The 17,446-nt window shown below is 34.0% G+C and overlaps 1 protein-coding gene across 1 annotated transcript; it reads right to left on the bottom strand.

Annotated features, from left to right (window-relative positions):
• Positions 1-826: 826 nt before the first annotated feature.
• LOC111893558 (putative receptor-like protein kinase At5g39000) lies at positions 827-3,486 on the bottom strand. Its single transcript, XM_023889645.2, has 3 exons — positions 3,354-3,486; positions 1,322-2,245; positions 827-1,239 (listed from the first exon to the last, which is right to left on the bottom strand). Exons 2-3 carry the CDS (start codon positions 2,117-2,119, stop codon positions 1,021-1,023), a joined length of 1,017 nt encoding a protein of 338 aa, XP_023745413.1. The 5' UTR covers positions 2,120-2,245; positions 3,354-3,486; the 3' UTR covers positions 827-1,020.
• Between the last annotated feature and the right edge of the window lie 13,960 nt (positions 3,487-17,446).

Raw genomic sequence — 17,446 nt, 5'->3', positions numbered from 1 at the left:
TGATATTCTTCTTTGTGTTATGAGGCATTACTTGTCATTTATCTGAAAATTTGTAAATCTAAAAAAATATGTTTTTAAAACACCTAAAATCATGACATACATTATGTGTGTCGTAAATGTATGCCATAAATTTTTTGTTATGCACTAAAAAAAGTACAAAATTACAACCCAAATTTCTGTCATAAAAGTTTATGTCTTTAATATATGACATAAACATCTTCAATTATGAATCGGTGTTATAGATGGTGTTTGGGAAAGTTTAAAAATGAATTTTTTTTAGCTTATTACCGATTCCACATTGGTATGAGTTAAAAAAGATGTTTGGATATATATATATATATATATATATATATATATATATATATATATATATATATATATATATATATATATATATATATATATATATATATATATATATATATATATATTAAAATAGCTTATAGTTGTTTGATAGCTTTTAATAAATCATTTTTGATAAATTACCCCGTAACAAATAAAAAACTCCTTGTTAGTTATATTTGTCTCACACTTTTAAGAATTCTTGTTTGGTCTATTTGACAAACACTAAAAAGCTTATAACCTTTTGACAATGTACAAACTAATCTAAAAGTTTTCTAAAAACTCAATTTTCATGTCTGCTATAAACTAATAAACTAATAAGTTAAAAATTATTTATTATTTAAAATAAGCACTCCCACACACCCCTCACACACATTTTTGTACCACCTGTGCACTTTAATGTATTGTCTTGTCATCAAATGCCCATCTCTAAAAGTGTTAAAGGCGGTACACATTTTGGTAGAGACGGACTAAATGGCAAAAATTGAGAAACATTGAGAAATAATTAAAAATAAGTTTTACAAGAAGAAAAGAAAAAAAAACAATGAGACATACCATAGGTGTTAAAATCACCCAGCAACATGAAATTAAATCAAGAAGGTGACCATTAAGATGAGGGGTTGAGGACATCTTGACGGTGTTCCAACTCCCTAAACGACGCTCATTTCCAGTATGTATTTACCAATTCATGGATCCTGGAGGTCCTCTTGGAGGATGTTTGCTAGTTAAAGCATATTCAACTTGGCTCGACTCAACTTTGACCTGATGTTGAATCGTTCTTGGAGGATCCTCATAATTTCTTATACTTCTTTCAGGGCTACCTCTCGGAGATTGGTGGTTACAATGACGATGGGAGCAACGAAGGGTAGTATTCCCTTGTTGTGTCTCATCTTCTAACTGATGATCAATACATGATGTGTAAATATATTTTTAACTAAAAAAAGTTGATGGAATTAACAAAAATTATATTCAAACTTACTTGAATTTGGTTAAGTTGGATTACAACCTCGATAATCGGAGGTCGTTTTTCCCGAGATTTTTCCAAGCATTGGTAGGCTATGGATGAAAACTTGAGCAATGTTCTAGGTTTAATATCTTTCCGTATTCTGTTATCAATAATCTTGTCTATCTCTCCATTTTTGTAGCAGGTCCGGGCCAAATGATGAAGGAATCTCCTCTCATCATTGTAACGTTGTTCACACTCCATCCTTCCACATAAAACTTCAAACAGAAAAACACCGAAAGAATAGACGTCTGACTCTTTTGTTAAGAAACCTGTTTTAAGGTATTGTGGGTCACAATAACCAGCTGTGCCGGCGACATTGGTGATCACAAAGCTGGTATCTTGATTTGCTAGACCTATCTTAGCGAACCCAAAATCTGCAAGTTTCGCATTCCAACTCTCATCTAACAAAACATTAGCGCTTTTTATATCCCTATGTATTATTCTGTAGTTTTGTGACACTTGATTATGAAGATAGTCCAATGCAGAAGCAACATCAATGCATATTTTTAAAAGTTGTGTCCATGATGGTCTATCGGGTCTAGTAGTGTCAGTTAAATATGAATCAAGGCTTCCACGGCTTGCGTATTCATAAACCAATATCATCTCCTTGTTATCGTCACAAAACCCTATAAGGGTTATGACGTTTTTGTGTGGATACTTTGAAAGCATGGTCACCTCGCTGTTGAATTCTTTGGTACCTTGACCCACTTCGGTTACATGTAGCCGTTTTATAGCAACTAGCTGGTTTACATGATTTCCCCATGAGAGCATTCCTTTATAAACCTTCCCATATCCACCCACTCCAATCAAATTTCTTACGTGGAAGTCTTGAGTACAATTTCTTATGGCCTAGAAGGGGAATTTGATGGGTTCTGACTGCTTTATCTGGGACATGATCTAAAATGATTTCGACAAATTAATGCTTAAGCACTCAAAAACAACATATATATATATATATATATATATATATATATATATATATATATATATATATATATATATATATATATATATATATATATATATGGGAAAAGGGAATATACATTACAGCCCCACCTAAGCTTAGGTACTAAACCTTTTGAAAATACATTGTTTTACTATATAAAGATTACGGTTAATGGATTCACGATTAATACTTCGAGATGTAAACTCAAGATCGACACAATAGGATTTAGGGTTTAGAGTTTAGGGTTTAGGGTTTAGGGTTTAGGTTTATGTTTAGCGTTTAGAGTTTAGAGTTTAGGGTTAAGGTTTAGGGTTTAGGGTTTAGGGTTAGGGTTTAAGGTATAGGGTTTAGGGTTTAGGGTTTAGATTTAGGGTTTATGGTTTAAATTTAGGGTTTAGGTTTAAGTGTAGGGTTTAGTAATGTTCACTTGGATGAAGTAATAAACGATAATTGAGGAAAGAAAACGGAGATGATAAAACAATAATGAAAGTAAGAAATGTTATAGAGAATGATATATTTACCAAGTGAAACCAAACCGTGTATATTTAGCATGTTAAAATAACATATTTTAGAGGTTTTGTACCTAAGCTTAGGTGGGGCTGTAATGTATATTCCCTATCCCATATATATATATATATATATATATATATATATATATATATATATATATATATATATATATATATATATATATATATATATATATATATATATATATATATTTCCACAAAATACAATTGGATGTCTTAAATCTTTCGATCTGAACTTTCAGAAACAAGTGGAAGCAATTTGTACTGATGGACAAACAGTGGCTGACTTCTAAATATCATCAACTAATCTAATAAGAACCTCAACTCTCTTTTTAGGCTTTTGTTTAGCAAAAATAATGATAATCATAAAAACCCAATTCATGAAACATCTAATATCAACAAAAATCCGAAATTTTTAATCTCTGTGTCATCAGTTATAGCTGGAAAGATTACAAGGATTACAGTAAGAGGGACCATATATTCACTTGATCATGTAAAAAGCAGAAGAAAATGAAGATTATCAACTTACAATGTATTTGAAATCGTTAAACTGATGGTAAACAACTCAGCAAGCTTCTAGTTCTACAACGCAGGCCCTAACTCCTAACTTCCTTTCACAGCCCTTCAATATCTATCCTGTCGACATCAGCTTTATAATGCCAAGGGTTGTTAGGATTGACTTTTGAAATTTCTTAGTCAACAAACTATTTTTTATAATTGTGAATAATGTGTTTTTAAAAAGTTATTTTCATCTAAATTTACATTTTTTCGCATCACGTTGAAGAAGATGGGATGTTTATTTATTATTTTCTTTTCAACTGTAAAAATTATAATATTTCAATCCAACATATTTTTAAATTTTAAAATTTTTTATTAAACACGTCAGTAAATTAGAGGAATGGTTTCGTGTCATTTAAGGTAATTTGTATGTTTAATGCTTATTTTTTTTTTAAACTAAGAAGGTTCTTAAGTTTGGGTTTTGTTGTGTATTTCATACCTACCATTCTTTAAAATACTATTTTTTTTCTTCCGTATATTTTTTTAATAATTATATTATTATTATTATTATTATTATTATTATTATTATTATTATTATTCAACTTCAATATGCCGGTCCCATTGTCCCATCTCATCCGTCCACTCAACACACCTCTCCATGTCTCACTCTTTTTCCAGTTTTCCCCTAGCCTCCACCACACCGTTCATCTTCTCCGACAATACGACCGCCTTGCCCTTCTCCAACTTATAAGATACAATATTATACAAAAGTAAAAACACAGATTGATTATAAAAATGCAAATCTAAAACCAAATGAACAACAAAACCATCGAGACCTGCAATGTAGGGGCTAGTCCTCTTGAAATGATGAAATAAAATCCAAAAAAATAACTATGGAAGCTAAAAAAATGTTGACCATCTAATATCAAATGAACTTGATTATCATAAATGTTATTTGAAATTTTGTTTTAAAAAGAAATAAATCACAAAGAAAAATTATTATTGTTGAAAGAAGACCTATTAGAGGCTTGAGATGGGCTCCACTTTACTTTAAACTAGTGGGAGTTCCTCGTGTTGCGCACGAGTAAGAGGTTTTGCACGTATTTTTTATGGTAAGTGATTCGTAGACAATATTTTTTTGCTATATACAACAATTTATGCATTATATAGTTATACAATACAACATTTTAAAGCACTAATTGTTGTGTATGGATAAAAATTATTGTGTACAGATCAACTCTCATTTTTTATTTTGTTTTGGTGGTTGTTGTTTGACATTGGCAAGTTAAATAACATACATATATTTCATTACGTGTTATAAATCGGGAACAATTTACAAAGTATAATGTTGCAATCATCCTTCTTCATGGACGGATTCTTGTGGCTAACACGTGCAACTATCTCATCTTCAACAATAAATTTCATTTATGCTTCGTTGACATAAGCATTTAATATTTTTACTGCAATCTGAATGCATATACGACCTATTAATGATCATAATAAAAAATAGAAGTTAATTTATGAATATGAAGCCCCTGAAAGGAGGAAATCAGTGTAGCTTTAATTACTTGAGATCCATCATGTTTAGAAACATTATATAAATGAATATTTTCCTTCCCCTCCTTTTTTTTCTGTCAAAATTTTCCTTCCTTTTCCTTATTAAATTTACAAAAAAAACTCGAGAACAAGGCGTAAATGAAGGAAAAAGGATCTTTGATCTTTAGTCTTCATCTTTATCTGATCAGAGAGGAAAGACGAACAAAAGCAGCGAGAGCCAGATCAAGTGTGCTCTGGCGGTTCTTGGTTGCCTCATTTGTCCGACAGGAAACACGAAAGAAAAGGGGAGGGGTCTGGCGCTCCTTTTTTGGTCGAACCTCCGTCATCGAAAATCATGGATCGCGTGGATGGCGTGTTCGGTGGTCACGCAGCCACAAGGAGGGAAAGGCATCTCCGATGCTTGGTTGGACCGAATAGAAGAGAAAGAAGAGAATGGAAGCAACAGTTAACCATATGTAACAAAGTTCTTTGCTTTTGCTTTTGTTTGTTCTTGATAGAGATCAATGACGGTACCAAATTGATGTTTTGGTTGTGGCGTGTGTTTGGTTGTAATGTTCAACAGGGGAAGAGGGAAACATTGGCAGTGATTAGGTGGTTTATTTGAGTTCATAGGTGGTTTGGATTGTTGTTCACATCGACAGGAACAATAGGGGAAAGAGAGAGGCTGTTGCTCATTAGCTCACCGGGAAACCACAAAAGAACCACCTCCAATGGAGGTGTTCTTAGATGTGCATCGAAACAGAAAGAAAGGATGGAAGAAAGATAGAGTGTGAGGGAAGATTGAGTGAATTTTGTGTGATCAAAAATAGATATTTAGAAGGCTTTTGTGGTACTTTGCAATCTATAATTTGATCTCGAAAGTACATTGTAGTTTTGGTTTCCATTTGTGAATATGGGTGTTTGTGTGTGTGATGTATTGGTTATGTATTTGTTTAATTATTCTTGAAGGCAATAATGCATATCCACAATACTTATACACTCTTATATCAAGGTTTACCATGTATGATGGTAAGATATATAAAGAGTTTGGGATTTGTATAAAGTAAATGTTCGAGTTGTTATATATTCAATTAATTGGTATTTAAAATGATACATAACATATGTATAAATATGTATATATATTTAGTGTTTTTATAGACTTTTAATTAGTTAACACATACACATTGTGTTTAACATAATTGTCTATTTGTTATATGTAATATGGATTTTTTATAATAACTTTAGCCACTACATATTATATAGTTTGAAAAATACGCTATTCATACATATACGTACATCAATGTACATGATTTTTGAAATATTGAATTATTTTATCGTTAAGATTCGCAACCATCGAATTCGATTTCCAAACCATTTTCGACATGAATTACGAATAGTAGAAACCATGTCGAATTCAAAATTCTAAGGTTTCACACTCAACCAGGTACAATTTTATGGTTTTCATACCACTGATTTCCTATTGTAAATTAACGTTTAAAATGAACTCGGATGAAAAATGATAACTCTTTCGGTTCATAATATATAAATTTTGATCAATTAATTGTAATATCATTTAAACTTATTTAATGAACATTAGCAAATCATACATTTGGTTTAGACTACAGCAACGCTTACGGTAACTGATCATCAATAGTTGACCCAATTTGTCAATTGTTACAGGCGACGCCCGTATCTCCTACTCAATGGAGTGTGGGCGAGGCCTATATCTCCTAGTTAGCGGAGTGTGGGCGAGGCCGCTATCTCCTAGTCAGTGGGGTCTGCGTGAGTCCCATATCACCGAGTAAGCGAGATTAGAATCAGGAAAGGATAGATAGATAGAACTCGAGGGAGTTGTACGTACATAGCCCCAGATAGGTGAGACCTGGGGGCAAGGCTACTTAGTAGTATGGTTTGGGTGAGACCCGTGGGTAAGGCCCGTGCGTAGTAGCAAGGCAGGTGGATCCTGGCAGAGACCATGGGGTCAAGATATAGGATCCGGGATTCTAGGATTTATATAGCCAATAGTGGAAATGTCGATAGAGCTGTTTCAGTAGCTGAAGTTTTCTATGGAATTCGTTGGGAGTGACTGAGAAGGTGATCAGTGGTTCAGTAACCGGGTGGAATCCAGTATTCCAGATAATAGACACATAAGTTTGGACCTCGGAGGTCCTGTTTCCTTTGGAAGGTAGATAAGAGATATTGTGATGTTCGGACAAAAGTAGGGATTGTGAGGGTTATTGTGTTGGGTAGCTTGTGAATAGAAAGGGCGAAGACACTTACAGTTGGATTGGATAATCTCAGAGTACTTGATTTGACCCTATTGTGTAGCTCTTGTTTCAGTCTAACTGTTCCAGGGATGAATATCTTACTTGAAATATTATCTGAGCTTTCTATCAAGTATAACTGTCATGCAGATGGTTATGTAGAGACAGTTTGTCAGGGAGACAGACCAGCATGGATTCGATCTCTGGAAAGGAAGAAGTGAGTTGTGGAAGCTTGAAGTTCGTTTTCTTCAAGAAGGAAGTTCGGTTGGCTCTTGGTGGTCTTGAGAAGAATAGGTTAAGCGTAGAACCATCAGTTGCGTTCCACAGATCGTTAGTTGGATTTGGGTGCCAGTAAGGAGCGATTTCGAGGACGAAATCCAATTTAAGTGGGGGAGAGTTGTAACTCCCAGTTTTTGAAGTACTCGGTTGTGGATTTGCAAGCCAAGGGTATAGGCGATTTGGCCTTTTATGGGTCTTGGGTCTTATTAAGAAGGTTTAGGCTTTGGGTGTAGCTAGGAGCGTAGGGTTTCCCGCCTTCTTTTCATGGATATAAAGTTTGTCGGAAACGGACTTAGAATGAAGAAGTTATAGCACATTGAAGTTATTGGCATTATTGGTCCTTAATGTAGAAAGATGGCAAGAAAGTACCATGCATGCAAGGTGGTAGGCACGAAAGTACGCCCAACATGAGCTGGGGGTACGCCTAGTGTAGAGAAGAAAGTAGACGCGGGTGTTTGAGAAGTACGCTCAGCGTATGAGAAGCACGCCCAACGTCTGCTCAAGTAAGCTTAGATCAAAGGAGAAGCAGTAGATCCAAGGTTGAAATTTCCTCAAGTAAGCTTAGATCTAGTGTGGTTTGGTTTTAGAGTCATATCGATCCAAAGTATAGAGCTTTATGGTTAAAATCTGATTCATAGGCTTAGAGTTGCCACTCTCAGTGCTAAATGAGTCCCTAAGGCATAAAGTTGCAATCTTGGATCTCTTATTGGGTTCATGCATGAATTAAGATCACTTTTATGAGAATAGAATGCCATTTTGGAGATTTGGCTTATTAGGGTCATGTAAAGTCACCAAGTCAGTGACTTTATTGATTAAGACGTTGAAGAGGACTTAGATCTGTGTTTATAGTCATTGGAATAGATTATTAAGTTATTAATGAAAAAGTGACTTAACAGAGAAGTACGTTGGGCGTACATTCAAGTACGTGCAACATACACACCATGCAGCTTGTACGCTTGGTGTACAGAGGAGTACGCCCCACGTACTCATCAGAGGGCTTGGCGTGTTTTGGGCCTCAGATTGGGCCATGCAGTAGATTTTGGTTCTTTTGGCCTTAGTGGGCCATCATACGTCAGATGATTTGGGCCAAGAATATGTTTGGGCTTAAGGTAAGGCCCATTAGAGGGAATAGGCCCAATTTAGCAAATTGGGCCATTAGTGGGCCACTAATGGGCTTAGGAAGCCTCCGTAGTGTTGGGCCTTTTCATATTATGGTTTTGGGCCTTAGATATGGTCCATGTTGGACTAGGTTTAAAATGGTCATTCTACCCTAAAGAGAATTATTGGTTTAGACTAATTGTTATTTTGGGTAATGGCAGCCCGAGGAGGCAAGAGATCAACAGTTCGGGGATCTGCCAACTAGCAGCGAGGGGTTATTCGCATGATTCTACAGTCAGCTTGTGAGGTGGGTTTTCTCCAGTAGGATCGGGTCGAAGGCACCAATGTCGGCCCGTTTATGTATGTTAGTGTATACTGGATTTAGAATCGATGTCGGGGTTAGCCCGATGTAGTTTATATGTTCCGGATTTCGGTCCGATGTCGGGCGAGGCCTAAGGGAGGTTTATATCTATGTTACCGAACTACGGTTCGACGCCGGGTGGTACCCGAGGAAGGAATGCATGCTTAGTTATACTCGTTGTCTTTGTGATACTTGTATGTGCCTAGTAGGGAGATGAGTGTGGGTGGCGGCTCGTATCTCATCACTAGCTGATTGTAGACTGGATTCCATATCTCATTAGTAGCAGAGTAGGGGGTCGGGCCTAAGATAGGCAATGCCTTGAGACTAGCAGTTATAGTGTTGTGTTTGCTTGTTATGTGCTATCTTTATTATGATAATATGTTTGCATGTGTAGTCGGCGGGGCCCAGAGACAGGCGGGGCATAATAGATACAAATATATATACCGAACGAGACTCGATGCCAGGCAGGCCTGATGCCGGATTCGTCCGATGCTGAGTGGGGCCCGAGGTAGCGGGCTAGGCCCAATGTTTGCAGTATGTGATTATGTGTATGGTATGTGGTAGTTTGTGGAGACTCATTAAGCTTCGTGCTTAAAGTTTTCAATTTTGGTTTCAGGTACTTCCAGTTGCAAAGAGAAGACTTCGGGATGACTGCATTGCACACACACCAAGATGTTTTAGCTTGGGATGTTTACTCTGATGTTTTGAAAATCTAATAACAATGTTGGAGATATTATAACTTATGTTTTTATGAAATGGGTTGATAACTATGGTTTTATTAGTAATTTAAAATGAGAATTTTTGGACCGTATTTTGGGAACGTTTCAGCATGGTAATTGTCTCTAATTTATATTATAGTTTATATTCTCATGTGTTATACATGAATACATAAACACATTTATTTTCTATAATTTCTATTGTACATTTTGTATTTACTCTTATATTTTAAATCTTAAATATTAGCAATGACATTAATTGTTTAAAAAGAAGATGTGTCGACGTCCTTTTAATTTATAGATTTTGTAAAAAGGATAGGCATTGTTTTTTACATCCAATGCATCCTACAGTTGAATTTGGTGCGCGTTTTCAATCTTCATGTAGTTTATAGTATTAATTTGTACTTTAATCCCTTACGGAGTTGAATTTGGTGCTCGTTTTCAATCTTCATGTAGTTTATAGTATTAACTAGTTGTGAAACCCGTATATTATACGGGTTGATTAAAACAAAATATTAAATAGAAACGATTAAATGAAAATTTTATTTGAATTCGAAATTTGAAATAAATAAAAATTATGAGAAAAAAAACATGCAAAAAATAAATAAATTAAAATTATTGTTTAGTTATCAGACCCGTATACTAAACAGGTTAATTATAACAAAATGTTAAACACAAAGGTTTAAACAGTAAATTTATTTGAAATTGAAATTAATATCATTATGGTAGGCTTAATTTATGGAAATTAATTAATAATATATTAGAAATGGAAAATGAAATAAATGACAAATGGAAAATAAATATATCTTTAAATTATGACAAAATGACATGTGGCAAATTGAATGAGAGAAGGACATGTGACAAAATTATTCTTATTTATTAGGGTAGATTTGTACTTTAATCCCTTACGGTATTATGAGTGAGCAGTAGATAATTGATTTTGGTTATATAATTTTATAAAACTATGTATTTTTCTTGCCTTGTATTTATACTATTTTTAGATTCTAAATTCTAACATGGACGAACTTGTTTGTTTCTTACCTTTTTTGTAGAAGTTTACACCGACTAGATTGTGGGCGTGTTCGGTATGGAACGTTTGAGAGCTTCTAGCTTCTACCGTTTGACAAAACACTCCGTTTTCAACAGAAAGCCTCGTTCAGCACTACAATCTTCTAGTGTTTAGTTTAAACAAACGCTCCAAATCCAAATGCTACTTCATGTAGCATTTAACAAAACGCTACAAGTTACAAGCTACCTGCTACAAGCCACCCGCTACCATCTAATTTTGTCGAACACGCCCGGTATCTACAAAATAATGTTGTTGGTTAAATTTGAAAAGAATATATTCTAAACTTTTAAAAGTTATTGTATAATATTGTTATAAAATTTTCAAGAACAAAAGAGTATTCTAACAAAATATAATTCTAACATAATTTTATTCTTACTAATTCTCATTTGTAATTTTTTTATATGATTTTCAATAGTCATTCTAGAAATATATTGGACAATATTTTTGATAATGTATGTCAACGTAATTGATCAAAATGTGTATTTTTGGCAAAGGTTGCATATGCTAGATGACGAAGATAAATGCATTCTCATCAAATGATATTCTTACAGAATATTATTCTCACTTAATATTGTTCTCACATAATGTTACTCTTGTAAAAATTTTGGAATCAAGTCGATTATATTGACCATTGAAGAAGATCAAGTGCATTCCTTGAAGAATCGTATGTTTAAAAATGCTATTCATTTAGGAATTTTATTCATTTTTATGAGATTTTGATAAATATATATAATTGTATTAAACTGTAAAAGACTATTATTATATAAGAATATGTATGAGATTATACTTAAGTTCATATGTCTATGTATATATAAAACTCCTGTTTTTAGCTTCTTGTTCAAGAATGCTAATATTCTTCAAAAAAAAATTATTCTTCAAAAACTTCATTATGACATTTTCAAAGAATGTCATTCTAACATAAAAGAATGTCATTCTAACAGAAAGTCATTCTGAGAAAATAAAATCGGTTAACATTAAAAGTTATATTAGAATTGAAATTAAATTAGCTTTAAAAAAATCAGAATTTTAAAAAAATTCATATGTGAATGAACATCTATTACATGAATACAAGGACTAATATGGATCAATAATCTAAAAAAGGTATTACAATAAATTGGTAAACTCAATTAACTATTATACAATCTGAATCCATATAAACTAGGAAATTAATTTTAACGAGTCTATATTTAAGGAAATCAACTCCATAACCTAAACCACTGAACTACATATCACGTGTTTGCCTTTTTATTGTAGAAAAAAACTCATCAACCTATAATCGATCGGCAATCGGCAAGCTTTATCAAACGGTTCGTGCATAACATCCCCTCAATCGATCAACAAGTACGTCCTTAATATTCCTCTTTATGTATCTTCCTCAAATGATTGACGATGGCAATTTCTCGAGGTTATGCATCTTCATTAAATCTCAATCTATTTAGGTAAGCAAGATCCTTCTCTGCGCATACGGTTTTATGTATAAGCATTCATGAATGAAAGTAGCGCTCAAGCTACGTCTTGTGTATTGTAGATTTGTTTATGAACATAATCTTAACAGGAAGAACTTTAGATAGAAAGATTAAAAAAAGCTTCCTAATTTTGTTGTGGTTACTAGGTACTATGTTGATGACAAGTAGTAGAACATTATACCAAAATTAATTTACGGGTAAATTGATCATTTGACATTATACCCTTAGAAGAGTTAGGTTTAGAAATTTTTTAATGCAGTTTTATTGCTACATGGTTTGATCGTCTTCAACATCATATATTATGTATCTACATATCATGATGCACTTTGGTGCTATATGACATCAGCCAATACTTTCTTACATCGTACATTCCCTTTTTTGTTTTGTTTAACATTCCAAAGTTCTATTTTGCATTGGTATATAATAATGATGAGGGTAAGTAATTCTGCCATAATTGAATCTTGAATTCAAATTATGTCAGAATGGAATCTCAAACTCCGATTCTGTCAGAATGAAATCTTAATATTTCGTCAATGATTTGTGCATTTTCTACAATTCTTGGTTATGAGTTTTGCTACAACTCACAAGTCTACAGATTTGTACAAACGACTTTAGTTTTTATCTTTTTCATTTGGTAATGCATTATTCCTTTCTAAACTAAATTTATACTTGGTTTCACAGAAGTTGATGGCTGAAGAATGGACGGCAAAGTTAAAAGTGATTTTTAGCAACAATATTCTTTTTGAATGTCTTAGTTTCTTTGTTAGATTTTGATATTTTTCCCTCATCTTTAACCATTCTTAGTTTTATTCTTTAATAATAAATGCAATTCTTAGCAATTGTTACTTGTATTATTTTAAGAATTAATGTTAAATTTTATTTTAGTCGTAGTCATAATCATATTCTCTAATAATTAATGTAATATTTGTTTTTGGTCGATATTATGTGAGAATGAATATAATTCTTGATTTTTAAAGAATAAAACAAGCTATAAATTTTTGTATCTATATATTCAAAATTGCAAAATAAAACCCGTTTCATCGATTCCAAATCTTTTGTATATCATTATTTAAAAACAAAATAAAATCTGTTTCATTAGTTTATTCTAACAGAATGCTATTCTCACATAATAAAACCTGTTAGTATTAAAATATACGTTAAAATTAAAAGATTTAGATTTTATTCACGTATTCTTAAAGAATCATATGCATACGGAATAATAATTATGACATCAGAATTATATGAAAAATATTAAAAAAGTTGAAATACTAAAATCCGTAAGAGTCCATAATAATATTTAAAAAAATAACAAACTATGGATATATGCAAGAATTTTAGAATCAGCTAATCGATTACCAAAATATACAACGTTTCATATTTTGATGGTAATGCCAATGTACAAAAGTTCCCTTACATATTCGTGTCCATTTGGTGAGAGGTTATTAATTTATTTGTATAATTTAATTATCTAGGATATTTATTTAACAAAAATTATTGGACAACAATGATCCATATATCCACACAATAGTTACCATCTACATTATAACCTAACATTATATTGTAACACCCAAAATTTTAAGGAACAATTTTGGGAATGAATCGCCTTTTGAGGATTTGACACGACGTGTTGGAAATGATTCACCTCTTTGAACATGACGTGTTTATGGCTAGAAAGAAACCCTAATCTTATGTGTTTTGCTATCTATTTAAAGGAATGTGGATGCTAGGCTGTGTCCACCCTCAGCCCCCCCCCCCCCCCCCCCCCCCCCATCAGCCCCTCACGCGCTGAAAGAAACCCTAATCATCTTTCCCTCCCATTTTTTAAGCGACTTTGGTGCTTTAAGAGCTAAAAGAAGGAAGAATGTGGAAGAAGGAAGCGAAGATCCAGCAAGCAAGCCCCATTCTTCAGTTTGGCACTCTTCTGGACCTTTATAAGTGCCCAAGACCTAATTTTTATCATTCAAAGTTGTTAGATCTTGAGTTTTGTCCATTTTGCTTCTTCTTCTTGTTTGTTGGGGATGGTTAGACCTCATAAATTTGCAACTTTATGAATCTCCAGGTCAAGGTGACCTAGTAGTGTCTTGGATATGGTCTATAATCAAGTTTTGATGCCATTCATAGAGGTTAGGTCAATAATCCTCATTTTGACCTAATATGGGTACATGACATGGAATAGACATGTATGTATTTAAAGCACCAACCTTTGAGATGGTTTTGGGGGTAAGAATCAATTTTGGATTGTTATCCTGTTTTATCACATGATTATATGATGTAGTGATTTGTTAGATCTGTATCCCGGTATATAGGATGATGCTATGCCTAGTGATATGTCAGATCTGCATGATTATATGTTGACTAGTTATATGTTAAACCGTGTATATGTCGTTGTGGTGTGGGTAGGTTGAGACCGTACTGCTTCGTGTTGTCAGTCAACAAACCAAATAATGCTTATATCAATATGTTGTTATAGTTTACTAGGCTTATACGTGTTTTGAATTTATATATGTGTGTCGACATGGTGTATGTGTGGTTGGGTTGAGGCGGTCCTACTTTGTGTTGAAGGCCAATAGTTCCACGGCGTCCCTGTGACAACCCGTAATTTATTCCGTCACTGTAACCCGTTCCCGTTAATAAAATCGTTCGTATTCCAATTTTTCCGTTAACTTTTGGTTTAAATTAATTAACTTGGGGACTTTTTATTATGGACTCATGAGTGTCCAAACCCATTAGAAAAGCATAAAATAACCTCGTTATTTATTTGGAAAAATTTTATTTTATGACTAAGTCGTAATTACGGCAAATTAATCGGGTAGAATTTTAAACCCCGTTTAATGTCGGTATCGGGAAGATTTCCACCGGGTCTCAAACCCAACCGCTATATAAAGGTTGAGTGGGCATCCTTTACAGACTTTTACCCACCTCACAACTTTCTCTCTCCACTCTCTCTCTAAAACTCGAAATTTGGCAAAAACACCCCTTTCAATCTTCAATTTGGTAAGTAATCTATCCTAGCATGTTTCTAATCTTGTTTAACATGAAAATCTATGTTTAAACTACCCAAAACCATCAAGAACAAGTGTTTACAGTTTTGGAACACCTCCCAAAACCGCAAACTCCCTTAAAGGGGTTTTGAAGCCCCAAAACCCCTCCAAGTCCCTTCTAGTGCTTAGATATGGCTTAAGGACTTGCATATACGACATTTGAACACCAAAATCATGTTAATTGGGTAGTAAACATGAGTTTACGGTCCAAGAACATTCTTGAACCGTAAACACATCTTCAAGGACCTTAAACACCTTTTAAGGTGTTAAATTGCCCCTTAAACACCTCCAAAGGCTTCCATGGGTGCCTAGAACCTTGTACTCCTTCATTTGATGCACCAAAACATATAGCAATGAGTCATACTTGAGTTTACGGTTTGGGAAGGTCTCCCAAAACCATAAACACCTTCAATGGAGTGTTTAAGTGCCTTAAACACCTTGTATGACTTAGAATTGGGTCTAGAACCTTGTATGCTTAACCAACAACCACCAAAGCACATGATTCATGGAAAAACATGAGTTTATTGCCGTAAACTCATGTGTTTACGGTAATAAACTCCACAAGTATCATTCAAGAACTGTAAACTCCTTTTCCAACGTCAATTCATGTCCCGATCACTTCCTAAGCCATGGAATCAACCCTAGAACCTTCCTTTGTGCATTGTAAGGCCTTTAAACATCCAAGAACACACCATCCATGAGTTTACAGCTGTAAACTAATGGGGACATGGTCTTTGGACCGTAAACACCTCTAAGGGCTTACTCTTGAAGAGTAAACTCCGTACCTAGGCCCTAAACACCTTAGATGCTACCCGAGTCACTCCTAACACTTGAAATAAAGTGTTTTCGCGTCTCCAAGTGTATTGTCTTACTTATTTGGTAGTTCAAAGTCTAATTAGATACAATCATGTATCTCTTCATATTACATAGGAACCTCGCGTGTATTCAAGCCCCGAACTAACACTTAGTATCCAACCGACACGTTTCTCGTCTGGTGAGTTCATACCCCTACACTTTTTCCGTGTTTTTAATGTTTTCAGGGGGAATACAAGCAAAAGTACAAGGAAATCCTGTACTCAAACTTATGATTTCATTTGAAATGTTTCATATTTCATATACTTTTCACAATGGAAACCGTTTTAACCAACTGTTTGACTTGCAGAGTTAGTTTTCAAACTAATTGCAAACCTGATTATACAGTATTACATTGTATGTTTCACTAATGATTTTCCACTTCATTTATGTTAAAATCATTAACCTAGAACATTAGAACACGTCCTCGGTAACACTCCATAGAGATACGCGAGTGGAGGACCCCCGTTGTAACCAGAATCACAAACAGGATTTTCCGCATAATTACTTGTAAATTTGTTAATCTTAATAATTGGAGACACGTCCTCGGAAACACTCCACAGATATACGTGAGTGGAGGACTGCCCCCGTAACTAGAATCTCTTGGAGGGAGAGCGTGACTTGAGTGTATAGATCTATACGGGATTGACAACCCCGCACCTGGATGCTAGCTACAGTCGAACCGAAAGGTTCAAGGGTGACGAAAGTCATAAAATGATAATGGACTACTTATTGCCATATATAGTCTATCGTATGGTTATGGAACTCGCAATTTAGATAACAGAGATTTACTTGTTGGTAATAATGGATCTAGTAAACTAATAACCTTATGAATTAGTTTACTTTTCACACCAGAGTTTTATATACGTGATAAAACTAACATACATTTTCAAAGATAACCAGGTTTTCAGGAAACATCACACAAACATTTTTTTAAGTATGGTAGATACTTGTACATTACATTCAGAACCGATAACCGACTACAAACTTTTAAGGAAAATAAGGGTTTTTCCTGGGATAACAAACTGTATATAACCAGATCGTGTAACAAACGGATAACTAAACTTTATTTATAAGAAAATATGGGATTTTCTTGGATAACCACCTTTTCAGAAAACAAAGGAAACTTGTTCATTTTCAGAAAACAAACCTCTTATGAACTAACCAGCTTTATGCTGATTTTCAAACTGCTTGTATTCTCAGGTCCACATTAGACAGGTACCCGCGATCTTTTGGAGAAGACGGAGCGTATAGAAGTCACGTCTTTACTTTTGTTCAAACTATTGTATAGATAAACATATATCACTTTACACTCAAAAGAATGTAATTATTCCTATGTAATATAATGTTTTGTGTTTACTATGCTTACTATGTACATTGGTTGTGATACTTTACATGACGTCCTCCGCCCCGGAACGTTTCCGCCATCGGTTTCGAGGTGT

This window comes from Lactuca sativa, chromosome 1, assembly GCF_002870075.4.
Source record: "Lactuca sativa cultivar Salinas chromosome 1, Lsat_Salinas_v11, whole genome shotgun sequence".
NCBI classification, from domain to species: domain Eukaryota; kingdom Viridiplantae; phylum Streptophyta; class Magnoliopsida; order Asterales; family Asteraceae; genus Lactuca; species Lactuca sativa.
Note: the sequence above shows the minus strand (reverse complement) of the source record. Positions and strands in the feature narration are given on the sequence as shown.